The following is a 27,635-nucleotide window of genomic DNA, read 5'->3' on the forward strand; positions in this document are numbered from 1 at the left end:
ATCCTAAAAATGCAAAAAAAAATAAAAATTTGTATAAAACAAAATTGCAGAGAACACATAATTTAGACTAACTTCTACCCAAAATATGAATTCTGTCCTAGGTCAGGCTAATCATAGTACACACACACACACACACACACACACACACACACATATATATATATATATATATATATATATGNAGCATGAAGGTAACAAGATAATATTAACTTAATTCAAAGCTTATTGTAGGTCTCAGATCTTTATAGTTTCTTCCCCCTGCCCTTGCTTAGTTTAATCCTACAAGATGGCCTACTGTGGTGGAATCTCCATGGATCCCATCAAAGGAGAATGAGTTACCGGCCTCGTCCACTACAGAATTAACAACCTCCTACATACAGCGAGAATCCTAAAAATGCAAAAAAAAATAAAAATTTGTATAAAACAAAATTGCAGAGAACACATAATTTAGACTAACTTCTACCCAAAATATGAATTCTGTCCTAGGTCAGGCTAATCATAGTACACACACACACACACACACACACACACACATATATATATATATATATATATACGTATATATATATATATATATATGTATATATATATATATATATATCATGATCTATTTCCTCAATCTGACTAGTTGCTCCATAATGTATTCCCACAATGATGGATTTTTTACTATCATTTTCATCTCATTTTAGCTTCTAATTCAGCCTATCTAAGATGGAGATGATATTAGAAAAAATAGATTTCTAAATTTCTGGGGAGAAAAACAATGGTCTGATACTTTTAAAATGGAAAATGAGATAAGGTGGGAGTGCTTCAAATTTCAAAATTCAAAAAATGTCTTTTTTCCTATAAGAAATCAGTATTCTCATTAACTTTAATAATAATTCTCTCTGAACTCAATTCCTGTAATGACTCTTTATGTTAATACAACTACAAAGACTTCCTAAGCAGCTGCTGGGTTCAGGACACTTTGGTAGGTGCTAAACATACAAAGTGAAAAATACTTCTTTCTCTGTCCTCCAGATCTTTATTATCTCAAGGGAAGGCTATGACATATATCTATTGTATGAATTAAGAAATATTTTGGTGCAAATGGTAGGTCAAAAGAGGGTCCCTGAGAGATTGAAGGACTGTGAGGCAACTTCTCAATGGGGAAAATTTTTGGAAGTCTTCATAGAAGATGAGCTGAGTTGAAGGAGGAAAAGATGTCAGTAGGCACAGAGAGAGGTGAGCAAGTCATTCCATCTGTAGGAGATGATGATTTCCAAGACTCTATGAGAGGACAGAGGACAAGATTATAGATTAGAACATACACTGTCTGCCAGAGGGAGAGGACTATGAAATCTGATCAGAAAGGCAGATTGGAGTTAAAATGTGGAAGGCTTTGAATACCAACTTTTTCAATCAGATAAAATGGCTTTATCAAATTTTTACATTGAGAAGATAACTGGAAACAGTATAAGTGATGAATTGAAGAAGTAAGAGAAAGGGGCAAGGAGTGGACCAAGAAAGGTTCTTGTAATAGTTAAGGGAGAAAATTAAAGGACTTAAAATGGAGTATTATAATTGAGAAGCAGAAAAGACAAAGAGGTAAATCGAAAGCTAATCTATCATTCTTTCTAACTTTCCTGACAATTCAGTTTCTTTTGAACAACATATACACTTCTATGGCTTTTAATTCCTTTTGAGTAGAGGTCTACTTAACCATTTTTCAGTGAGATGCATGTGTATAGTTTCATTTTCTTCTTTGCATTAAAATATCCATTTGACTTGGATTATTACCATTGCTTTATGCATTGCTATCTATAAATACATAAGACATTATGGATGGTTTCTGTTCATTGTTATTTTATCCTGAGAGTTACTGAATGCTTCCTATGCCATACATGAAATTCTTAATGATAATGGTTTAATTATAATTTTTATAATGTGCTTGCACTACAATATTACATATAATATTTTAATGTAAGTACATTAAATGATAATGTCATATAATTATAATAATTATATTTCTTCCCTGTCCCTCTATTTTTAGGATAAAGGCTTCTTGAACAGAACATCAATCATCCCTGTAAACATATATTTCCTAGATGTGTTCTAATTATTCTGCTATCTTAAATGTGGTTCAAAAGATAAATAATCCTGTTCTTTGAAACCATATTTGGGACCCAAGTTTTTGTTTCTCTATAGGATCTATTCAAAGTATGTGTTCTGATAAATTAAATAGACTTAGTGTGCACATTGTCATAATGATTACCTTTCCACTTGATTTTGCCTTTGTGAATCTCCAGGCTGATCTCTTCAATAGCCACGACTCTCAATAATGAAACCTATTTCAGAAAGGTTCCCATTCTCTTATACTAGCTTCCTTCAACTTACTCCTCCGACAATCAACTTCAATTCTACCCATTCTTTCCATTGTGTCCTAGAAATCTCATTTCATAATAACAAAACTCCCTTAATTTAAATAAAATTACCTTAATCTGCTTGCAACTTGGCTTCACTAAAACAAAACATTTTATTGTTGCTAGTCTTCTCCAACACTACCTGTATCCTCTATTATACCCATAGGTGTGTTGGTCCAATGCAGGAATACTCTTCGCTCCCTATAGCTACTTTCAGATTTCTTTTTGCTACCATCACTCAGCAAACTCTCCTTTGAAGTCCCCCTATTAAAATTTTTCACCATATTCAGCTCATGGTGGTCAATCAGGGAACTAGCTTTTATTAAATTTTTGTTCTATACTGGGAGATTAGTGATAATTTCCCAGGTCATTCTCCTTCCTTTCTGAAAAAATCCAGTATCTAGATCACTATCTTCCTCTCCTTTCCACTTCCCAACTTAATTGTAAGGGATTTCAATGTCCAATTTTGATACTTTTTATACTTTCATACTTCAAAAAAAATTCTACTTCTTTAGTATCTTCAAACTTCCCTGATAGTAAGGTAGTCTTGGGTTTTCATGGTACTAGTTCCTGCTAGGTCCCTTCCTTTCTATTTATCTACTCTTTTTCATTTCAATTTATAAGCTCATCATACATACTTAGGTCCCCCAACCATATGTATGCTCTTCTTGGTCCATTTTTTCTCCTCTTTCTACATCTTTTTGCTAATCTCATAAGTTCTTATGAGTTTAATTATCATTTTTTTTACAGATGGCTTACAAATCTATGCATCCAGCCTCAGTCTCACATCAAGAACTTTCTAATTTATATTTCAAATGGATATCCCAGAGTTACTGGAAAGAGTAAATTGCCAGTCTTCACAGCCTGATTCTATCTTTTCAGCTTTCTTGTACCTTAGAATCCCTTTCCTATTCTGATTCTCACTCCATCTCAATGCACTCCATACTTACTTCTGACTCAGAGAATCCTGCAAACACAACTTATGCACTTCTTTCTAGATTAAGGTTTTCCTGATCCCTACATTCAATATTAGGGTACTCCTCCCCAAATTCCTTATATTTAACAAATTTAAATTTATTGGCATTTATTCCCCATATATGCACTTTTCTCTCCATTAAAATATAAGCTTCTTAAGAGGAGAGGCCATTTGATGCTTTGTATTTATATCTGCCATAGTTATCCTTTTGATTGACATGTAGTAGGAAGTTAATAAATGCTTGCTGATTGATTGATTAACTGACTGAAGAAACTTTTTGGAGGAGATTTGTAAAGGTTATTTATTCTCTCAAGCACAGTAAGATAAAAAAGCAAGCCCAGCACAATCTTGTATTATTTAATATTTTTGCATATTTTGTTTTACCTTGAAGATATGTTTTGCCATACAAAATTATACACAAACTTTTGACTGTTACATTAGCATTTTCATCAAAGACCCCCTCAAGTTTAAACCATTCATATAAACTTTATGAAGATGAAAAAGTTGGCAAATGTATTAGCAGTCTCTCCTATCTTTTCAGGTTTTGGAGAAAGTACTACCCCTAAGCCTTCTCATTCTTTTGAAATTAGATGTATCTCTTTGATAAAACTAAAAAAAAACCTGATTCTCATGGGGTTTTAAAATTTTTTATCATATCTGTTGAAATTCCCTATATAAATATTCAATTCAGCTCATTGACTTTCCCAATTCTATCATCTAAAGTGTCACCACCACAATTTTGGTGTAGAGGTTTTAAACCCAAATGACAATGAGTCATTCACTGCCAAAATCTGTCTTATTTCACATCTTTTTTGACATTGCTTTTTAGTCTCATGTCTTAATTCTTAGAGGATGTTTTGGCTTAGTTGCCTCTAAGCCACACACTAATTTTCTTCTTTACTAATTTTTTCAACATGGAGAGGTAATGGCAATCATAATGTTTCATTATCTTTCTCGAAAATCTTTTACGAGTTAGTTTGTACTCTGAACTGCCACTTCTGTCCATTTAGCAACACAATCAGGCCTTTGTGAGGTGAAACATTTTTCTTTTTTAGCCATGCTCTGGTAACAAAGATCTCTAACAAATGAAGATAATTATAGTTAATGACCTCATTTTATCCCAATTCCTATTTTAGAGTCAATGGTTGCTTTTAAAGCAAGTTTGCACCAATTAGAAATACATGTAAATGTGTGAACCTTTCACCTTCCCCTTTCTTCTGATTTGCTCATGACTTGACCTCTTCTCTACCACAGTAGGTTTTATGAACAACTCTTTTGGAAGTGGGTCCCATATTAGTAGTAAGTTCTTATCCGTAAAGATTTAGCAAGTTTCATTTTTCACATTGTTCACTGTTCACTGTGCCCAGTGTCTTCTAACATTCTTCTTGAGCAATCTTTGTAATTGGCCATGGCAGGTTTACAAAAGAAAAGCATTTTACCCTGCTTGTGGGCTGTGTCTGACTAGTATTTAAACTGTAATATTGGAGAGAAATATTTTTTTGGTCATTCAAGTGCTGATAATAACAGATTTGCTTAGAGGTAGACACAAGAAGACTATGTATCTCTGACACTGAGAATTAGTTCAGGTAATTGAAGGTTCCCTACTTTTAACTTGCCCCAAACGGTCCACCAGCCAAGCATCAAAAAAATCCCGAGGCTCCTCATGGCTATTTTGTATTCAAGTGAGTTGGAAGTGATATTATTTACCCCCTGAGCAAATCAAATGTCAAGGATGATTTAAATAGTTTTTAAGGGGAAACAATACAACTTACATCAGGGCACAGGTTAGAAGATTGCTCTCAATGTAACCTCTCCTCAAGAAATTGGGAACTATTAACTATTCTCTCCTTCCTAGATCAATTAATAAATCTAAACAATTTATAGAATATTAAGCATGATTCAAAATTGCTTCTCAGAAAGATAGAACCCAAATATGATGGTGAATGTGCCTGTCTTTCTACAACTCCTCCAATATTGATTCTTTCAGTCTTTTATCATCTTAGTCAATTTTCCTGGTATGAGGTGAAACTTTAGAACTGCTTTAATTTGCATTTCTTTCTTTACTAGGGATTTGAGGCTTTATATGATGAGGTTGTTAAATAGCTTGAAATTATTTTAATAACTATTTGTGCTTATCTTTTGATTACTTATTCACTGGTAAATGACTCCTGGTAGTTTTTTGTATATTTATATTGTTTTCTTAAGTATCTTGGATCTAAGACCATTAAAAATAATTTGAAATACACATATTTTCTCAGCGGGTTACTTCATTTCTTATCCTATTTGCATTTCTTTTCTGCAGGCAAACACATCTAATTTTATATAATTGAGGTTATTTTTTTTCTTTAGTGTTGGCTTTCAGCCTTTGATTAGTAATTATCTTTCTATCTAATCATGTGAAAGGCATTGAAAATGGATTTCTTATAACTGTTTATAAATGTTTTATTTATAAATGTTTACATTTATAAATATAAATCATTATATAATATATATAAATTATAAATATTTGCAAAATATTTATAAATGTTTATAGCATTCAGACCATTCTCAGTCTGAACATATTGCAGTGTATTATATAGATTCTAATTTCTGCCAAACCATTTTTAAGTTTTTGTAGCAAATAAAATCAAATTGCTCAAGTAGCATATTCTTGGATTCATTTTTTGACTTAATTGTTGAGTGCAATTTTTCTGTTTTGTTATTCAGATAGTTCCAAAGATCTTAATTATTTAAACTATCATTAAAAAGTTTTGATGATTACAACTTTATAGCTTGGAGGTTTGGAAATGCATTTCCTTTTCATTCTTCACTTTTGATTATTTACTTTGAAATTCTAGATCTTTTTTTCCTCCAAGTGAATTTGTTGTTATTTTGTTTATCTCTACAAAGTGTTTCTTTAGTCATTTTGTGTTATGGCAAAAAATCTATAAAATAATTTGATTAGTATCATGTTGTTTTTTCTGACATGACCAAGCCATAAGAACTGGATATTTATCCAGTTATTTATTTCATTCTACACTTCTTAAAGGAGGGTTTGTTTGGCAATTGTATCTAAATAGTTCTGACAGGTTCCTTGATAAGTCATCTACTCTCTCTCTCTCTATATATATATATATATATTTCATATATATATTATTCATCATGTGGTTATTTTGAAAGAGAATTATTTTGTCCTGAATTTTTTATTATTATGAAAACTGTTTATTCTCTATGATTTTCTAACTAATCTATCATAACATAAGGGATATATGGATAATTTTTATAGATTTCTTACATATTTTTGTAGATTTCTTTCTTTCTGTTTTATTGCTATTGCTAAGATTTCTTAAATTTTGTCAAATTAGAGTATGAAAAAAGAGAAATTACTGATTTATTTTATGACTATTTGGGAAGCTTCTGATGTTTCCCCATTACATAAATTGCTAGCTTTTGATATGATGTACATATACACAACTAAATGTATTCATGTTAATATATGTATATATAGTTGCATGTATGAAGCAATCCTATTTTTAGAAGTCACTAGAATCATGGGAATCATTAATCAATAGCTATAGAGAACATCAGAAGGTATCTAGTTTAATACTTTCCACTTTATAAATGAGGATATTGATGCTTAGAGAGTTTAAGTGATTAGCCTATTGCAATACATGCAGTAATATCTTATAAGGGATTATGAAAACAGGTCTTCTGATTCCAGAAACAGAATCATTTCTGTTTTATTGTGATACCAGTTAGTGTATGCTTTTAATCTGTAATGTTATTGAGATTAATATTTCTAAAGTGCCTAACACAGGTTGGCACATAGCATACACTTAAATGCTTACCAACTTCCCATCCCTTTTTAGCATAAGTTTTGTACATTGTCAAATGATGTTTTTTTTCTACGTCTATTGCTTTCACATTGTTTTGGGGTTTGATGGTGGTTAATATAATAAATTATGCTACCTCTTCCTAATGCTATATCATCCTTGCATTCCTACTTTAAATTCAACTTGGTCTCAATGAATATTTCTGATATATTGCTCTAATAATTTCCTATAACACTTTGATCATTTTTAAACTTATATCACACTTATTCCCATATATTTCATCTTGTGTTACCTCTTCTACATGATCAAATTCTTCTGGTCTTACTCAATATCTTTATTCACCTTTGTATCTTTCCCAGCACATAGCAGGGTATATTGAACATAGAATACACACACATTTATGAAACATAGTAAACTATTCATGAAGGTTTGGTTTAATATAATAAAGTTGCTATCAGTGCCCTTTTTTGTATTTGCAGCACAAGGCTCCTTCACTTGTGGGTCTCCCTGGAAAGCCAATTTTAAGGCATAACTTTAATCAACATCTACTTACAATTTTTGCTCATGAGCCCATATTGAGGTTTCTCTTACTAGATTAACCAAAGGAAACACTAGTTCGAAGCAAAGACATTTACTTGAATAGAAAAGAAAAACTGATGGCACAGAAAATCCCCTCATTTGTATAGGACAACTGTCTCCCAAAATTTACCACATCCATCCCAGAGGAAACATGCATTGTTAGGAAAAAACAAGTGGGAGAAGGCAACTTGTACTCCTAATGATATATCCCAACTGGAACTCCTTTTTACCTTCATCACTGTAGGTCAATAGTAGCCTTCAAGGTTAACATAAAATCTGTCTTCTCTATCAATGTGATTATCCCTGGGGTTGCTACCCTCAGAATTGAGTCTTCCATTATTATTATTATTATTATTATTATTATTATTATTATTATTATTATTATTATTATGTCACATTAGGATGTGAAAATTCTTTTCAGCCACTTTGTGCTCTGATTTAAGCAAATCATTCACTAGAATTGAGTCCCAAAAAGGACCAAGTGGAACTTGTGACCTTTGTCCTACTCCATTTCAGAAACAAAGGCTTACAACAACTTAAACCACAACTCGTGGAAACAAAAATCCAGTACAGACACATTGGTAAATTAATTAACTTTAATGCATTCCTCTGGACTTTTACATCACAATATGGTTACTGATCTTTTTGCATATGTCTTGCTTTTGAATATGAGATATCATTTAAACACATTGTATTAATTATAATTTAAAGTAAAAGCTTTCTTTTTCGGTTGGGGGGTATAGAAGCTCAGCCAAGCTATCTCCCCTGAAGACAGTATGATTCCTATCCTGGGCCCTGAAGAAGAAGTTCTGACTGAATCTGAAAAATCAGATGAACCAGGACCCTGTTTTTCAGATGGTAAGTGGAAACTTGATAGCAATATTTTCTGATATTTTGATATTATTTTGTTTTTTTTCCATTTTGGCAACATTATTAGTAGTACTTTTAATCTAAAATATACATTACTGTTCCAGGACCATGGATATAAAAGTTATATCCTGTAGCATGTTAATAAAAAATAATAATAATAGCTAGAATTTACATAGTGTTTGATAGTTTGCAAAGCAATTTACAGTGTACCTCATCTGGTCCTCATTACAACCTGTTAAATAGGTACTATCATTATCTTCATATCTTCTTGCATTTGAAGAAACTTAGGCATTGAAAGGTTTAATAGCTTGCTCAAAGTCTCACAAATATATATCTAAGGCAGATTTAAACTAGTTTTCCTACTCCATTTCCTGTATTTATCCACTTCTCCACCTAGCAGGATGTTCCTTCATTATAGGATAGTGACACTTTTGACCCAGTATTAGGAGAACATGTTCTGTGAATGATATTTCTACATGATAGTTTTGCATTGTTTCTCTCACATATTCTCACTTGGCTCCCTCTTTTGACTTTAAGTGTGTGGGAAATACCTGAATGGAGTTTATAGATAACTGAAAAATAAGGGGTTAATTGGAACAAACAAGGACTTTGGAATGGCTTTCCAGTTATCATTATGTTGCTCTAACTACTGAACTAACTAGTCACATATTGGAGCTATAACTAGTCATTCTTGCAACACAAATTCACTTGAGAGGGAGAACCTTGCCTCCCAGAAAGTCTGCCCTCTATAGTCTGATGTTTGGGAGGGAAGATGCAATTCAGGAGAATGGGGTTCCAATGTGGCAGAAACCAGGGGTTAGTTGTACGATAAATTGTACCTGAAGATTATGGTTTCCACAGGGACAAACCATCCCTCCCCCATGTTGAAAACCTAACGAAACACCCTGGATGTCTCATGTTTCTAGAGTCAATGCCACCGCACAGTTTGTAAGTAGCACCTGGTTTGAAGTCAGAATTTGAATCTTGCCTCAAATTTTTACCAGAGTATTACACTGGAAAATTCACTTAGCCTCTCTTGTGTCTCAGTTTGCTCATTCATAAAATATATATAATGACATTCATTCACAGGTTTATAGGGTAGATCAAGTAGAGTCATATATGTTAAGACTTTGCAAACTTTAAAGTGCTATATAAACACTAGCAATTACTAAATGATTATTAGTCCCAGTAGCATTAGAGATCACCAATCAGAAATTTAGACTGTCAGAATCAATGGGAATATCCATAAGATAGAAGGGAAAGGGCCCCAGGCCTAAAGTCTTTTGACTATAGACACCAAAAGACACAAAATAACAAAACCAAAGAACTCAAAAATTATTCATAGAATGGTGATGATGAAAATATAAACAAAAAGACCCTGGATGGACTGGCTAAGTAAATGGAGTCAGAATCAAAAAATTAAAGATATATAGGGGGCTTCATTAGCAAGAATGACAACTGAGAATTAGTATGTTCTAGTGGGTAGAATATTAGAATTAACTCAGAAGACCAAGTTTTAAATCTTATTTCTTATCCTTATTAGCTATGCGGCTGTGAGTAGGTTAAATTTCTCTGAACTTGATCCCTCATTTTTAAACTGGACTAGACAATCCTTTTATTACCTACCTCACAGAGCTATTGTGAAGAAAATATTTTGTGAAATGAAATATGATATATTCATGAGTCTTTTTATTACTATATGATTATTTTGTTCTTTTTCTCTGTACTACATACTCATAAAATGTTCTTGCATTGAATTTTTCTTCTATGCTTGCACAAACAAAAGCAATGCCAACAAGTTAAAAGGCAAAACAACAAACTAGAAAAAATCATATGCTGATATTCCTGTTCTAAATGATCCCAACATTTATTCAGTGTAATTGTATTATTTCACTACTATTCCTTGTTCTAGTAATAACATAGAAATTTATAATTATGATTATAACATGCATCTTTATTTTGACCATGGGTTGAAAACATTCATCAGTTTGATAGTGTACTGTTCTATTCTGTGACTAGATGTGTGGAATTTGAGAAGGGGAGAAGTAATGTTATGTTGACAATAACTTACATAATATTGCGTATAATAGAGGAATTTTGCAGAGAGGCCATAAATTTTCCAAGTAGATGGCAAGGAGCCAGTCATATACAAAAGGAGCTCACTTAACTTTCCAAGTTGTTTTCATGACCCACTCTACAACAGTGTTAATGCTAAGTTGAATCACTGAAAATCTATCACCTATTTTAAGTTGAATTGAGTTTTTAAAAATAACAATATTCTAAATGAAAAATAATTTATAACATCCTGTTCAAGACTCAAGATAACTCTGAATAAAAAATGTATGGCTTTCTTTTGTTACTGTGCCTAATGTAGAAGAGAAGTCTGACAAAATAAAAAATAAACTAACACCTAAAAAATGAGAAAAGAATAGACCACCTAGAGCAGTGGTTCCTGAGCTTTTTTGGCCTACCACCCCCTTTCCAGAAAAAAATATTATTTAGCCCCCTGGAAATTAATTTTTTAAAAATTTAATAGCAATTAATAGGAAAGATAAATGCACCTGTGACCATTACCACCCCTCTGGATTGCTGCAGCACCCACCAGTGGGCAGTGGCGCCCACTTTGGGAATCACTGACCTAGAGTCACTATGAAGACATGATTTCCATTCAGAAGAATTTATTATTAGAATAGCCTAATAAAACCAGCCATGAGAAATACAACTTTTCCAAATAAAATCCCTTTAAATTGTTGGTAAGATTCCCTGTTCAAATGTAATGGGGCTTACTCTGTTCTGAAAACCATGCCAGGAAATGATGGAACAACATACCAAATTTTCCAGATTGAAGATAAGATAGCATGAGGAGGAAAAATTGAATTTGTGAAGACCTATCTTTGAAAAAATAGAAAACAGAGAATTAATGAACTGAATATACATTTTTAAACTAAAAAAAATCAACAAACCCAAGAAAAGGGGGAGTCAGAAATTTTGAAAACTAAAGGACAAATAGATTTGAAAACAAGACTATATAAATGATAAACAGTTCTTTAAATAAAAGCTAAGAAAATTAATAAACTTCTAGGAAACCTGTTTAAAAATAAGAGGAAAGAAAATAAAATCATACAAATAAAAACTAGACAAGGAGAGATTACATAAGAGAAGAAATAAAAGAAATCACCAGAATTTAGTTGTATGTCAGAAAAAAACCAGAACATTAAAAAAGAGATTATCTACAAAAATACAATATTTTCAAATTACTAGATCAAAAAATTGGGTCATAAACAATACAAATGGATAAAAATAAATTTTACTAGTTATAAAGGAATTACCAAAAGGAAAAGGAAAAGCTTTCAAGTTTTTAATAAGAAACTGAAAACTAAATTAAAATACTATCACTCTCAAATCCGAAATTGGTGGCAAAAATAGTGAACATAATGGACTGATGGGTTGGGTAGGATATGTGATGCCAATGAGACTGAGAAAGTAGGTTTGATCCCTTCTGAAGCCATTTATGTTTGTAAAGGAGAAAAATCTATTCCATGATCCTAGACCTCAACCAGATCCATCTCACTCACAAATGCAGATCCTCTGATGTAGGGGAATAAAGCCAAGAGGGGATGGATAGTTTAGCAGAAACCCATTTTCATTCCTGGAAAAAGCACTCATGACTGATGTCTTATGGATATAAGCCAACATCATATTTGTCTACAAAGGATGTAATATATCAAACAGATCTTTGTGAATTATTCCTTTGAGCATTTTAAATTTTAAGAAATATATTTCCACATAAAAAAGAAAGTCAAATACATTTGTTCTGGTTTACAATGCAAATTATCTCCAAGGAATCTAAGAAGTTGAAGAACAGTTAATTCATGAAAGAACTTTTCTTTAAAAAAGGTCAAAATGTATTTTACTATTCCTATTGTAAATCTTGGTCATCAGATGAAGAAGAATTTTTCTCATTTTAATGCCAAAGAAACCAAAGGAAGAACTCTCACTACCTAAAATATTTTCACTGTTTTATCATCTCTTCTATCAATGCCCTCATTGATATGTATTTTTTAATATTCTGACAAAGTTTGGAAGTTTCTTGAACATCCAAATGATGTAGAAGAAATGGACTCTTCAAAATTCGTGAGGGATGTGGCTACCCAAGAAGTCTGTCAAAATAGAAACTAATACCTGAAAAAAATGGGAAAAGGATGATTCACCTAGAGTCACTATGGCGACATGATTTTCCATTCAGGGAGATAGTTATCATGGACTCAGAAGAAAACAGTGCTGATACAATATGGGAGAAATATAACTCAGGCAGATCTTAGTGATGAATACTTCTTTAATGTTGGAAAATAAAAGTGGATGGAACTGGGACAGGGAATTGGCTCAGTGAATAGAGAGCCAGACCTGAAGATTGGAAGTCCTAGATTCACATATGGCTTCAGACCCTTTCTAGCTGTAAGAATTTAGACAAGTCACTTAACCCAGTTATCTACCCCTCACTCAGTACTGATTCTAAAACAGAACATAAGAGGGTTTTTTTAATGGTGGATGAAATTTACAGGAAAAAAATATTGAAAGTAGCAGATCGTTTTTTATAATGAAGATGGAAGGAAAACTTATGCGATTAAAATAGCTTTGCAATAATATTTAAACGAGTAGTCTGATATAGTTCATTCTAGAAAAAATTCTAGCTTCGATAGTGAAAATGCTAACATATAGATATAGACATAGATATATAATATGCATTTTACAATAGTTGGTAGACATTTAAAATTTTCTATCTGATTACATTGGGATTATTTTCAAGAAAAATGAAACTTTTTTTTCTTCCTCAAAATTGCATTTCAAAGGAATTTTTCTCACATGTTGAGGACCAATAATCCCCTTCCACTATATGTAAAATGCACAAGTATCTATATTATACATATTAGCATTTTAAAGACAACCAAATTAACTTTGGCATAGGTTCTTGGACTGAGAATCAAGAAGACCTGAGTTCAAATACTTTCTCAAACATTACTAGTTGTTTGATCCTAATCTCTCTCAGTTTCAGTTTCCTTCCTCATTTGTAAATTAGGGATATTAATAATAAAAAGAGATGCTTTTCAGGGTTATTATAAGGACCAAATGGAATAATTTATGTGAGGTACTTTGCAAGTCTTATTGAACTATATAAACACTGAACATTTTTATTGGAATATTAAATAAATATTCAATTGGTAGCTAAAAAGCATGAAAAAGTGATATATTTTTTTAAATCATCAAAGAGTCTGCTGTAAGATTGAGGGAGGTACCCCACAGAAACCTAGTACTGATATGAGTGGCTTTTCTAAGGCTATGCCAACAGAACAGAGGCTCTCCCAACTTTTACCAACCTGGAATGTCTTCGTGGTACAGGGCCAGGAAATGCATATATTTTTACTTTTGCTTCCAAAAACATAACTTGTTAATCACAGATAGAGCTAAAGTTGCTGAGCTAATGAGGTGAATAAGTAAATGTACTGCAGTAACGTTGGCTGTCAGTCTAACTGCTAAAGCGTTATTAACTTATTATCAGAAGAGTGACCACTAGGAAATGAATTATTTTACAAGTGATGAAAGAGATAAGAAATGTGAAATGACACTGAACCTTTGCTCCTACTGCTTCCACAATAATAGTAGTAGAATTGTGAAAGAAGAGCAATTATTCTTTGTAAATCTATGGCCTCTCATTCAAAAAGATATGATAGAAGATCTAGAGAGATAAACTCTAGAACATATAAGAGTGATTTATTTTTAAATCTTTATAGAATTTTACTTGTATATATTTTTTCTCCTGACAATGTCGTTTTTGCTAGGTTGCATACAATGGTTTCCTTTCTGTGGAACCAGTGTGAAGTCTAAGAGAGGAAGGATCTGGTGGAGCCTAAGGAAATCTTGCTACTGGATAGTAAAACACCATTGTTTTGAAATGTTCATGTTTCTCATCATCTTGCTCAGCTGTGGTACTCTGGTAAGTGAAATAGCAAGCAGGGGCTATATTAATGGAAATATAATCTTTCAAATTTCACCTTCTAAAAAAATTATAATGGCAAATTGATTTTTCTCAGAAAATTAATTGCAATATTAATTGGAAAGTCATCCTGGCAAGTCTTTATCCAGTTATTTTTAAAACAAAACTATTTTGTAATTCTTATGAAAGAGATCTGGATTGATTAAACAATTAAATGGATTCAGCCCTATAGCAGGAAGTCTCACCAGTGGAGTACACCAAGGATCCGTGCTGTTTAAAACTTTCATCCATTATTAGCATAGATGTCATGCTCAACAAAGGGATGAGTTACACATTGAATGACTGAGATTGTAGCTAAAAATGATGCTATTGCCTTTTCTGTGACCAGTAGTCAGTAGTCTTTCTCTCCTCAAATTATCATTCATTTATTTATTTGCATATGATCATATGCTCATATATTAAAATCCTAGAAGGGATATTAAAGATGAGTGGTCTAATTCAATATTTTTCATTTAACAAATGAACCTGAGGACCAGGGATGGTAAATTACTTACCAAAGGCTATATAAGAAGTAAATACAGGGCTTTATTAACTTGATACAAGATCCTCAAATATATAATTTTCTCCTAATAAAACATATAAACCTCTTAAGGGAGGAAAATTGATTTCTTTGTCTTTGTATTCCTATAACTTAACATTATGCTTTTATATAAATGATTTTAAAATTTTTGTTAAAATAAATAGAATTGGACAAATTTGTGATCTTTCAACACTCTTTCTGTCTGTGCTTTTGGTGAACCAGGAGAAATAGTTTTAGATAACTAGCTGAGGCATTATCTTCCACCCTGAAACTAGCAACAAAATAAGAGGATGATTAAACCTCTGATCTTAGACTCACTACCACAATGTCGTTACCAAAATTCACATTTTTTTTCTTTTACTGTCAACCACAAGTTACATATGCATTGAAACTTTTATTATATTTTATTCTTCCACAGACTTTTGAAGATATATACCTTGAAGAGAGAATGATCATCAAGAGTATACTTGAATACACTGATAATATTTTCACTTACATATTCATTATAGAAATGCTTCTCAAATGGTTGGCATATGGATGTAAAGGATATTTCAGTAATATTTGGTGTTGGTTGGAATTCTTGGTTGTCAATGTATGTAAATTTAAAGAAATTTTAAATGTTTCAAATGTTATTATTATTCAAAAGTGAATTTATAATTAGCAATTCCACACATCCTTAGCTCGACCTATGGTTTTAATGATGTGGGGGAAACTAATTACAAAAATTCCTTCTGCCAATGTGGATGAATAACTTAGTGTTTGGGGAGTTGCCTGAGAGCAATGAAGAATTAATGAACTGGGGGGCAGCTGGGTAGCTCAGTGGAGTGAGAGTCAGGCCTAGAGACAGGAGGTCCTAGGTTCAAACCCAGCCTCAGCCACTTCCCAGCTGTGTGACCCTGGGCAAGTCACTTGACCCCCATTGCCCACCCTTACCAATCTTCCACCTATGAAACAATACACCGAAGTACAAGGGTTTAAAAAAAAAAAGAATTAATGAACTGCTTCGGCACACATAAATAATATATATCAGAGCTTAGACTTGAATGTAGGTCTACCTGGTTTTAAGAAAAAACTTCACTATACCAAACTCAGTTCTATTGTTAAATAAAATGGAGACAAAATGTAATATTGCTTGTCATCTACCTTGTTCATATTTGTGTACTTGTTTGGGTAAACTCACTAATGAAATCATAGACTCTAAGAGTTATGTTACCTTAGAGAATATCAAGTCAAGCCCTTTCCCAAAGCATGAGTCATCTCTAAGCAATCTTAGTAAGTAAACTTTAACTTTTTGGAGACTTTCAAGTATAGGAATTCACTATATCTTAGGACAACCAATTCTATTCTTGATAGTTCTAACTATTGGAAAGTTAGAATACTTTCCCTTACATTTAACTAACATATAACTTCTTATTACTTCAATCTATTGATCCTAGTTATGTACTCTTGGACCACTACTTATTTCAATCCATCAGTGAACATTTATTAAGTATCCATTATTTGCCAGGTACTTGAAATAGCCAAATGTCATATCCACACATATCCAGCTCTCCACTAAAGTCTTTTCTTCTCGAGACAAAATATTCTTGGTCTTTTCACCATCCTGGCTACCTCCCCTCTTCCTTCCAGATATGCTCCAATTTATGAATTTCCCCCTTCTAAAGTGAAGCAACTTATTATCATAATGGGTATTAAAGGGCTTAGATTCAGGAAGAAATTAGTTCAAATTCTGCCTTAGTCACTCACTAGTTTATTGACACTGGAAAACTTATTTAACCTCTCCTAGCCTCAATTTCCTTATCTCTTAATTTTTATTAAATTTGTGAAATGAGTACCTTCTTATAATGATTTTAGTCACTCCAGAGAGGCAATATGGAGTAATAAAAAGCAACAGTGGGGAAAGGATTCAAGAGTCTAGTCTCTAATTACAAATCTGTCATAACTGATTATGGAACTCTATTTTGTAAAATAAAATGGTAGAGTGGATTTTTCTTATCTATTCCAGGACCTTAAAGCTCTAGGATACTAAAGACTTATCCTCGCCTTTTCCCTGGGAAGTAACATAATATAGGTTGTGTGTGTGTGTGTGTGTGTGTATATATATATATATATATATATACTAAATGTTTCCATGTTCATCATGTTGTGATACAAGACATATATTGATTACACTAGAGAAAAATTAATGGAAGAAATAAAATAGGGAATGGTAGGTTTCAGTCTGTATTCAGACTCCATCTGTTCTTTCTATGGCAGTGGATTTCTGTTTTGCTATGAGACCCCTGGAGTTATCCTGGACCCTTGCCTTGTTGATAATACTGAAGTCATTCATAGTTGATCATCTTATATTACTACTGTAATTGTGTACAACATTCCACTTGGTTTTATAAACATTTGATGCATTACAAAAGGACATTCTAAGTTGTTATTCTCTAATGATTTCAGTGTTTACATGAATTATTTTCTTAACATCTTCATCATAAATGTTTCTATTATTTTACAGACAAATTTGACAAAATGAATATGAATTTCTGTTTGTTTTCTCTACAGGTCTGTTTTTTTTCCTTGCTAAGCAATTATCTAGGATACTCAGAATTTGCTGCTCTGAAATCCCTCCGAACACTAAGAATTTTATCCGTATTCAAAAGAGTAAGGGTAAGAAAAATAAATGAATTTCCTACAGTAATCTATCTATGGAAAAAATGGGCACAAATTAGTCTTTCTAATAACAATGAATTCAGTCAAAATATTCACTTGAAATACAAAAAAGAAAAACAAAAGACAACCCACGCCCAAGATAAGCTCACAATCTAATGGGAGAGACTGTATGAAAACATCCATGTACTAACAAAGTATATACAGGATAAAGAGGAAATGGTCAACAAAAGGGAAGTTCTAGAATTAGGAGGAATTGGAAACGGTTTCCTATAAAAAGTAAGATTCTAGTTGGCACTTGAAGGAATCCAGAGAAGTCAGGAGGCATACTATATCCTACTTTCTGTATACTTAGGAACAATAGATACAGCCTCTCCTTTAATGTTTAGACACAGGAAGATTTTTATGCAAAACTGTTTTCATTATTTAAATTTCATGTATTTATATATTATAAGACATATGTTCAATGTGGTCAAAAGGAAGATCTGATCATTGAAGGAGACATCTTAAAATTCAGAAGAAATTCCACTTATACTATTTAGTACTAATATGTTTTATTAATCAACAAGAATTTATTAGTTGTTATATGCTAGACATGCTAAGTACTGGGGAAACAATGACAATTTTTTTCTTGACTAAAACTTTCTCTTTCTGAAACATCTGCTTTGAAAAAGAAAACTGATCAATTAACTATTTTCTTCTCCATTTGATCCACAACTAGTATTGTGCAATTTTTCTCTGCATTGGCCAATGTAAATTTTTGGCTATTCAACATAGAGTCTAAGATGTTTAACTGAATCAGCCATCTGTTTATATGTACTTGTAGCAATGACTTCTATAATTCAAAACAGAGACTCTCAAGAAGAAAAATTAGCTTATATTACTTATTAGTGAAATATCACTTTTAAAGATTAAAATGAGATGGACAACTATATTAATCTCCTCAAACAAGATAATAATAAATCATACCCCTAAATATGATTAAAGTTAATTGAATAATGACTAAGGGTAGATTGTGGATACTAGATGTTAAGGGTTAATAACAGAATGAACTTCTGACTCATGATTGCCCTTTTGTGAAGGGTTTGGAAAACTCATTTGTTCTAGAAAGAATAAAGGTGTTTTCTTGTTTTGTCAAATAATAAATAATGAAATAATAAATTTAGGCAACCTAACAAATTTAACACATCTCTTATTATTTAACACTGACCACAACATATGCAAGTTAAATCACACAATATGTTGAAGTTAAGAATGTAATTAATTTGTATTATTCAACCTAGCAGTGATAGTGAATGGGTTTTTCATACAAAACCATTTTAAGAATCTATCCTTATCAAAATTCATCTTTAGCTTCTATAAATTATGTTTGGTTATTAAGACTCCAGCATCTCCGAGGTCTTCTAAAAAAAGTTATTGTTGTTAACTTACAAAATGAGAGTATTGAATGATTGATTTTGTATATGTCATAAAATCTTAAAAGACTCTGTTAGGTAGTACAAGCATTGCTATACTTCATCTCACTTTGGGTCCTAGACAGTCTCCAAATGTAAGGTAATGTTTATATGTTATACTGAACTAGAGAAAATAAGCAACCCATGGTAGAAGATGATTTAAAAATTATACCAAATTACATCTTTGATTTCTCTTATGCATAGTAGCTTAAATTTATAATTTCTAATGCTATTTCGTTTTTCATTTGATATATTGAAATTCATAAAATTTGTTCTCTTTCCTGGAAGGCAAAGATTTAATAAATTGATCTTGCTAAGTACAGTTTTCTTTGTTTTTTTTATTTATAGTTTCAAGATTATTTAAAATTTGACATATTTTCTCATATGGTGGAATTACAAGTTAAAAAGATTGGTCTTCCTGACTCTTATAGTACATTTGGCATTAGTCATTTTCAAATGATCAAATGAAAAAATCATTTAAGGATTTTTCTAACTCAAATTTTTGTTCTTTTATTTCTTTTCTAGGTGGTTTTGAATACATTAGTAAGGGAAATTCCATCTATCCTGAAAGTGCTTCTAGTCGGCCTTACGTTTTGGCTAATTTTTAACATTATTGGAGTAAATCTATTTGCTGGAAAGTTCTATGGATGTATTAATACCACAGCTGGTAAAATACTTTCCATGGATGATGATGTCCAAGATAAATCTGAATGTGAGATGCTTATGTACAATAGCAAAGATATGGTCCTCAGGAACACTAGTGGAGATGTGCAGTGGAAAAATGCAAAAATGAACTTCGATAATGTGAAAAATGGCTATCTTTCTCTCTTTCAAATAGTAAGTGTCTCTCATGGTTTTTTAAAAAATCTATATTTTGTGGCACATTAATGAGTAAAGAGAAAGCTTCTTATTTTTAATGTTTAATCATACAATGATAACCAAGTATGAAAGCAGAAATATTTTTTAAAGTATCTCATGAGAGTGCTTGCTTCGGCAGCACATATACTAAAATTGGAACAATACAGAGAAGATTAGCATGGCCCCTGCGCAAGGATGACACGCAAATTCGTGAAGCATTCCATATATTTAAAAAAAAAAGTATCTCATGAGATTTTTTTTTGGAAAAATGTGATTTTAGGGATAGAACAACTTGCTATAGTTACACATGATTGAATGCCGAACTCAAAATATATATCATTACATGGATCCAACCTGGAATAGCCTTAGTGGCCTCAGAAGCTAACTTTTTAAAAGTTAAAACATTAGTTTAGAAACATAATTTCATTGATATATGAACTAATGGAAAAAAAACCCAACTCTCCCCAATGCAAAACAGTAACTTTTTCTAATTTCAACAGTCATAGACAATTATCTGTAGAAAGATTAGGTGATTTGCCTACAGTCACTTAATTACTGTGTGGCAGATACATAGATTAGTTCCAGTTATTCCTGACTCCAAGGCCAGCTTTGTACCAAATATGTAATGCTGCTGTCTTAGAAAATATTTTATTTTTAACAATTATTTAATAAAAGGATGCAGTAGATCTACTTACTATATTAATGGATTAACACAAGCCTTGTAGAGATAGTTGATGTGGCAAGAGGGTAAAAACAAAAATTCGAAACCACGAAAAGGCAAAAAATAGAAGATAAATAAATGAATGAAATATTTTGGAAAAATAAAATAAAATCTTACATTTAGATTAAAAATCAATTACACAACGATAGGATAGGTGATGGTGTACCAGAAAATCAGCTCATTTGTAAAAGACCTGGAGGATTTAGTTGGTTATGAACTTAACAAGAGCAATAAATGGGACAACAGAGATACAAAATGCCATATAATCTTAGGTTGAATTATTGCTAACATCATTAACATCCTAATCAATGGGAATAATAGTTTAATGATTGGTCAAGTCCTCATTTTCAATATTGTTTTGAATTCTGAGTGCCACCTTTTTTCCAATTTTTATTTTTTCTAGGTTATACATGTATTATCACACAAAACACTTCCATATTATTCATTTTTGTAAGTGAATAATCTTAGTCAACCAAAACCCCAAATCATATACACAAATAAACAAGTGATTAATCATGTTTTCATCTGCATTTCTACTCCAATAGTTCTACTCCAGTAGTTCTTTCTTTCTCTGGAGGTGGATGGCATTCTTTTTCATAAGTCTCTCAGAATTGTCCTGGATCGTTGTATTGCTGTTAGTAGCAATTTCTATCACATTTAATTGTTCCACAATATTTCATTTATTGTGTGTAATGTTCACCTGGTTCTGCTTGTTTAATTAGTTCACAAAGGTCTTTCCAGCTCTTTCTGAAATCCTCCAGTTCATCATCTCTTATAGCACAATAGTATTCCATCACCATCATATTCCTCAGATTGTTCACCCATTCCCTAATTAAGTTATATCCCTTTAGTTTCCAATTCTTTCCACCACAAAAAGCACAGATATAAATATGTTTAGACAAACAGGTCCTTTCTTATTTTTTTAATCTTTTGTTGATATGGACCTAGTAGTGGGGTAACTCGATCAAAAGGTATGCATTCTTTTATAGTCTATGGGCATTGCTCCAAATTGTCCTCCAGAATGGTTGGATTAATCCACCAGCAATGTATTAGTGTCCCAATTTTGCCACATTCCCATGTGTTGTAATTGTGTTCATATATAATACCTACAAATTTGTCTTGGCAAACAGATTCCCAAATATTTTATATTATCTAGAGTGACTTTAAATGAAGTTTCTCTTTCTAATTCTTGCTGCTAAGTTTTGTTAAAAATATATAGAAATGCTGATGATTTATGTGGGTCTATTTTATATCCTGCAACTTTGCTAAAATTATTATTTCAACTGTTTTTTTAGTTGATTTTCTAGGATTCTCTAAGTATATCATCATATCATCAGCAAAGAGTGACAGTTTAGTTTTCTCAGTGCCTGTTTTAATTCTTTCCATTTCTTTTACTTCTCTAATTGCTACCACTAGCATTTCTCATACAATATTAAATAATAGTAGTGATAAAGGACATCCTTGCTTCACTCCTGATCTTATTGGGAAGGCTTCTAACTTATTCCCATTGCAAAGGATACTTGCTGAGAGTTTTAAACCAATACTACTTATTATTTTAAGGAAAGGCCCTTTTATTTTTATGCTTTGTAGTGAGTGTTTGCAATAGGAATGGGTATTGTATTTTTCAAAGACTTTTTCTGCATCTATTGTGGTAATCATGTGATTTCTGTTAATTTGATTATTGAAATGACGGATAATGCCAGTGGTTTTTCTAATATTAATCAAGCCTTGCATTTCTGGTACAAATCCCACCTGATTATAGTGAACAATCCTTGTGATGTATTGTTGTGGTCTCTTTGCTAGTGTTTTATTTAAGATTTTTGCATTAATGTTCATTAACTAAATTTGCCTATAATTTTCTTTCTCTGTTTTTCATCTTCCTGGCCTTGTGATCAGTGCTGTATTTATGTTATGAAAAGATATTGTTAGGACTCCTTCTTTGCTTATTTTGCCAAATAATTTGTATACTATTGGGATTAATTGTTCTTTAAATGTTTGATTGAATTCACTTGTGAATCTGTGTGGAGGCTTTTTCTTGTGGAGTTCACTAATGGTTTTTTCAATTTCTTTTTCTGAGATGTGATTATTTAAGTATTCTATTTCCTCTTTTGTTAACATAGACAATTCATATTTTTTGTTAATATTCATCTATTCCACCTAGATTATCAGTTTTATTGTCATATAATTGGACAAAATAGCTGCTAATAATTGCTCTAATTGCCTCACCATTAAGGTGAAATCACCCTTTTCATTTTGGATATTGACAATTTGATTCTCATCTTTATTTTTTAATCAAATTAACCAATACTCTGTTTTATTTGTGTGTTTTTTCATAGAACCAGCTCCTAGTCTTATTAGTTCAATAGTTCTTTTACTTTCAATTTTATTAATTTCTCCTGTGACTTTTAGGATTTCCAATTTAGTCTTTAACTGGGAATTTTTATTTTTTTTCTGGGCTGTTTTTTTTAAGTTGCATCTCTGATTCATTAATCTGCTTTTTCTCTACATTATTGATATAAGCATTCAGGAATATAAATTTTCCCTTGAGTACTACTTTGAATATGTTTCATAGATTTTGATATGCTGTCTCCTCATTATCATTCTCTTTAGTGAAATCAGTGAATGTTTCAGTGATTTGTTTTTTGACCTACCAGTTTTGAAAAATTAGATCTAGTTTCCAAATTAATTTTTAATTGGCCTTTCCATGAACCCTTATTGATTATAATTTTTATTGTATTATGATCTGAAAAAGTTGCATTTTTTATATCTGCTTTTCTACATTTGGTTATGAAGTTTTTATACCTTAGTATCCGTTTAATCTTTGTATAAATACCATGTTCTGCTGAAAAGAATGTATAATCCTTTTTATCTCTAATCAGTTTTCTCCAGCTATCTTTTAAATCTATTTTTTCTAACATTTCATTCACTTCCCTTATTTCTTTCTTATTTATTTTGATTGAATTTATTTAATTCTAATAGGTGAAGTTTGAGGTCTCCCACTAGTATACTTTTACTATCTATTTCCTACTATCTCACTGCTATACCATTTGGTGCATATATGTTAAATACTGATATTTCTTCATTGTCTGTACTACTTTTTATCAAGATGTAATTACCTTCCTTATATCTTTTCATCAGATCTATTTTTGCTTTAGCTTTGTCCAAGATTGTGTTTGCTAGCCCTGCTTATTTTTTGTCTCAGTTGAAACCCAATAGATTCTGCTCCAGCCTCTTACCTTTAATCTGTGTGTCTAACTGGCTCAGAAGTATTTCTTATAAATAACATATGACTGGATTCTGATTTTGAATCTGCTCTGCTAACCACTTCCATTTTATGGGTGAATTCATCCCATTTACATTCACAGTTATGATTACAATATCTGTATTCCCCTCCATCTTGATTTCCTCTATTAATCCTTCCCTTTCTCCTTTCACTTTTTCCCTCCACACCAATGTTTTGCTTCTAGTCATTCCCCCCCATTCTCCTTCCCTTATATTACTCCCCATTCCCCACCACTCCCTTTCTTATTCCACTTCTAATTCTCTATAGTGTAAGATAGAATTCTATACCCTAGTGAATCTCACTATTTTTCCCACTTTGGCCCAATTCCAATGAGTGTATGGTTTAAGTATTACCCTTTACCACCCTCATCTTCCTTTCTACTAAAATAGTATTGTCCACACTCTGTACCTCTTTATGTAATATAATTTACCCAATTTTACTTCTCTCTTCCCATTTCTCTTAGTACAATCCTCTTTTTCACTCCTAGTTATTTTTGATACCTAGTTATTTTGATCCTAAACAGCTTACTACCACATCCACTGTGTATGTATATGCCTTCTAGCTACTATAATAATGATAACAGTTTTTAAAGTTACAGATATTTTTCCATATAGGAATATAAGCAATTTGACCTGATTGAAGCCCTTATTTTTTTCTTTTTCTTATTTGCCTTTTTATGCTTCTTTTGAATTTTATACTTGGACATCAAATTTTCTATTTAAGTCTGGTCTTCAGAAATGCTTGGAAATCTTCTGTTTTATTAAATGACTATACTTTCACCTGAAAGACTATAGTCAGTTTTGATATTTGGGTGATTCTTGGTTTATAACCAGTTCCTTGCCTTTTGGAATATCATATTCTAAGCCTTTCTAGTCCTTCTAATGTGGAAGCTGCTATATCCTTTGTAATCCTGACTGGAGTGCCATGATATTTGAAATGTTTCTTTCTGTCTACTTTTTTTCTCTTTTTTCTCTTTGGCCTGGAAACCCTTGAACTGGACTATAATATTCCTGGGAGTTGTCATTTGGGGATTTATTTGCAGGAGGTGATTTGTAGATTCTTTCAGTTTCTATTTTACTCTCTTGTTAAAGAATATAGGGCTGTTTTCCTGGATAATTTCTTGTACTATGATGCCTAGGCATTTTTTTTTTGGTCATGACTTTCAGGTAGTTCAATAATTTTTATGTTGTCTTTCCTAGATCTATTTTGTAGGTATGTTATTTTTTCAATGAGATATTTCATATTTTCTTCTGCTTTTTCATTCTCTTGATTTTGTTTTATCTTTTCTTGATGTCTCATAAAGTCATTAGTTTCTATTTGCCCAATTACAATTTTTAAAAACTGAATTTCTTTTATGACCTTTTGATCCTCCTTTTCCATTTGGTCCATTCTACATTTCATGCCACTCTTTTCTTCATTGCATTTTTGTGCCTCTTTTTCTAGTTTTCCAGTTTTGCTTTTTAAGCTGTATTTTTTTCTTTTTGGATTACTTTCATTTTTTCCCCATTTTTCTTCTACCTTGTGATAATTAGATTACGTCTATACTGTCTATCTTTAGATTTAATCACCAAAGGTGAGAGCACCTTCCAATTCTGGGAGGTCCTAACCCACATGTGCTAGAGTGGGTAACGAATCAGAATCAACGGACTATCCCCTAAGCATTCTATGAGAAAGCATCTATTGTGATTGGACACTCAGGCTAGGGGAAGGCACTAGAAGTGACGCATATGTGACCACTATAAAAGAGGGAGTTGAGTGAGTGAGGCAGCTGGTTTGGTGAAGAGGACCTGAGGGAGCTTTGCTGGTTTATGACCGAGACTGTTCCACGTGGTGAGTTTAAAGACTGAATCTTTCTGAACTTCTATTAAGAAACTTCCTTTTATAGACTCTGTGAATGAAGTTTGCTCCATTTACCTCTGGGCCTCAGGCCCTTTAACCCTAGGCTGAGGGTTAAGATCTATCTGGACTAATCAGTGGGATAGATTCTTATCTCCTTACTTCCTCTCTCTCTTCTTATGTAAATAAATTTCCATAAAAGTCAATTTTGATTTGAGATTATTCTTAATTGAGGATTGATAATAGTTCAATCCTCTGGCAACCATCTTTAATATATTGAACCCATAATATCTCTTTTTCACCCTTACAATCTGTCTAATTTAGTTTTTTGAAATTCTTTTTTAGTTCTTCCAGAGCTTAAGACAATTCCCATATAGTTGTTGTTGTTGTTGTTGTTTTTTTAATTTTTGCTTGTGTTTTTTTAGATCTCACCATCCACTATTGGTTCTGTGCTTGAGAGTTAAGAGTTTCTTTTGATGTTTGCTCATTTTCTCAGCCTTTTTCTTTGCCTGTAGACTGGGAATCCTGAAAGCTGTTTGCTGATTCTGTATCCTCTGCTGCTAGCTTGCAGGGTTCTACACTGTGAGTTATTTTCCTCTGGGGCTAGGTCTTCACTCTAGCAGACTTGAAAGTGACCAGCACTGTGGACTTCCAGGCCTCACTGTGTCTTGGTGGCAATGCCTGGCACTTGAATGGGTGGGCCTAAGGTGCTCTTGTGTTGGTGTAGCCTGAATCCTGGGATACCAAAGTATACCTATGGCCCAGGCACAGAATATGGTGCAATTGGTGTGCGAGTGCTTGGCCAGCACTTCTTGGTGTGCAGTTTTGCTTCTCATTTTCCCCTAATCCCATGAAAAGCAAATCTCTCTGCCTATCTTTCAAGTTGTATTCAGGGGAAGAGCCCCCTCACTTTGTCTTATTGTTGGTTTTTGACCCCTGTTATTTTCAGGCACTTTTTAAAGATTGGTTTGGAAGGATAATCAGCACTTTTTTGACTTTTATTGCTACTAAGCCACTATCTTGGCTCTGCCCTCCGAGTGCCACCTTTTAAGGAAGATATTAACAATGGAATGACCCAGTAGTGAGGAAACTTTAAACAATATCTTGGGAAGATAATTTATGATTACTGAATACAAAAATTGGTTCATATGAGTTTCAGAACCTTTCTTCTTCACCCCCACCTTCTATATAACATTAGCATCAAATGAAAATTGAACCTCTCATTCATAGCGAGGAAGGGTAAAATACAAATGCACATACATACACACAAGCACATCATTACAGACATTTGGCAATGTGATGAAGAAACATATAAGCAAGGGGCTATATATGGCAAACTGAGAATTAGCACCATTATATTTACAACTGACTTCATTGTACAGCCAAGGTATCCTGGCAGAGAGAACTAAATTTAGAATAGGAGAAAAGAGTAATAAAATGGGGCACTAAAAGAAGGGACTTTGTTGCATTTACTCTTTTTTTTTTTTTTTGAATGCTGCCTACTTTTTTTTTAATTTATTTTTTATTTTTTTTAAATTTTTTTTAACATTTATTAATATTCATTTTTAACATGGTTACATGATTCATGCTCCACCTTTCCCCTTCAACCCCCCCCCC

General features: G+C 32.3%; 1 protein-coding gene and 1 non-coding gene across 2 annotated transcripts in view; both read left to right on the plus strand.

The window, feature by feature from the left end:
- The window catches only part of LOC123242232 (sodium channel protein type 9 subunit alpha-like), a 113,689-nt gene that overhangs the window by 66,207 nt on the left and 19,847 nt on the right, over positions 1 to 27,635 (plus strand). Inside the window, exons 17-21 of the mRNA XM_044669817.1 lie at positions 8,513 to 8,627; positions 14,477 to 14,631; positions 15,630 to 15,803; positions 17,762 to 17,866; positions 19,846 to 20,157. Of these exons, the coding sequence (XP_044525752.1) occupies positions 8,513 to 8,627; positions 14,477 to 14,631; positions 15,630 to 15,803; positions 17,762 to 17,866; positions 19,846 to 20,157 (861 nt within the window). The remainder of the gene's footprint in view (positions 1 to 8,512; positions 8,628 to 14,476; positions 14,632 to 15,629; positions 15,804 to 17,761; positions 17,867 to 19,845; positions 20,158 to 27,635) is intronic.
- On the plus strand, positions 20,302 to 20,408 carry LOC123243309. Its single transcript, XR_006505858.1, has one exon. It is a non-coding gene; the product is annotated as a U6 spliceosomal RNA (small nuclear RNA).

This window comes from Gracilinanus agilis, chromosome 3, assembly GCF_016433145.1.
Source record: "Gracilinanus agilis isolate LMUSP501 chromosome 3, AgileGrace, whole genome shotgun sequence".
Classification (NCBI taxonomy): domain Eukaryota; kingdom Metazoa; phylum Chordata; class Mammalia; order Didelphimorphia; family Didelphidae; genus Gracilinanus; species Gracilinanus agilis.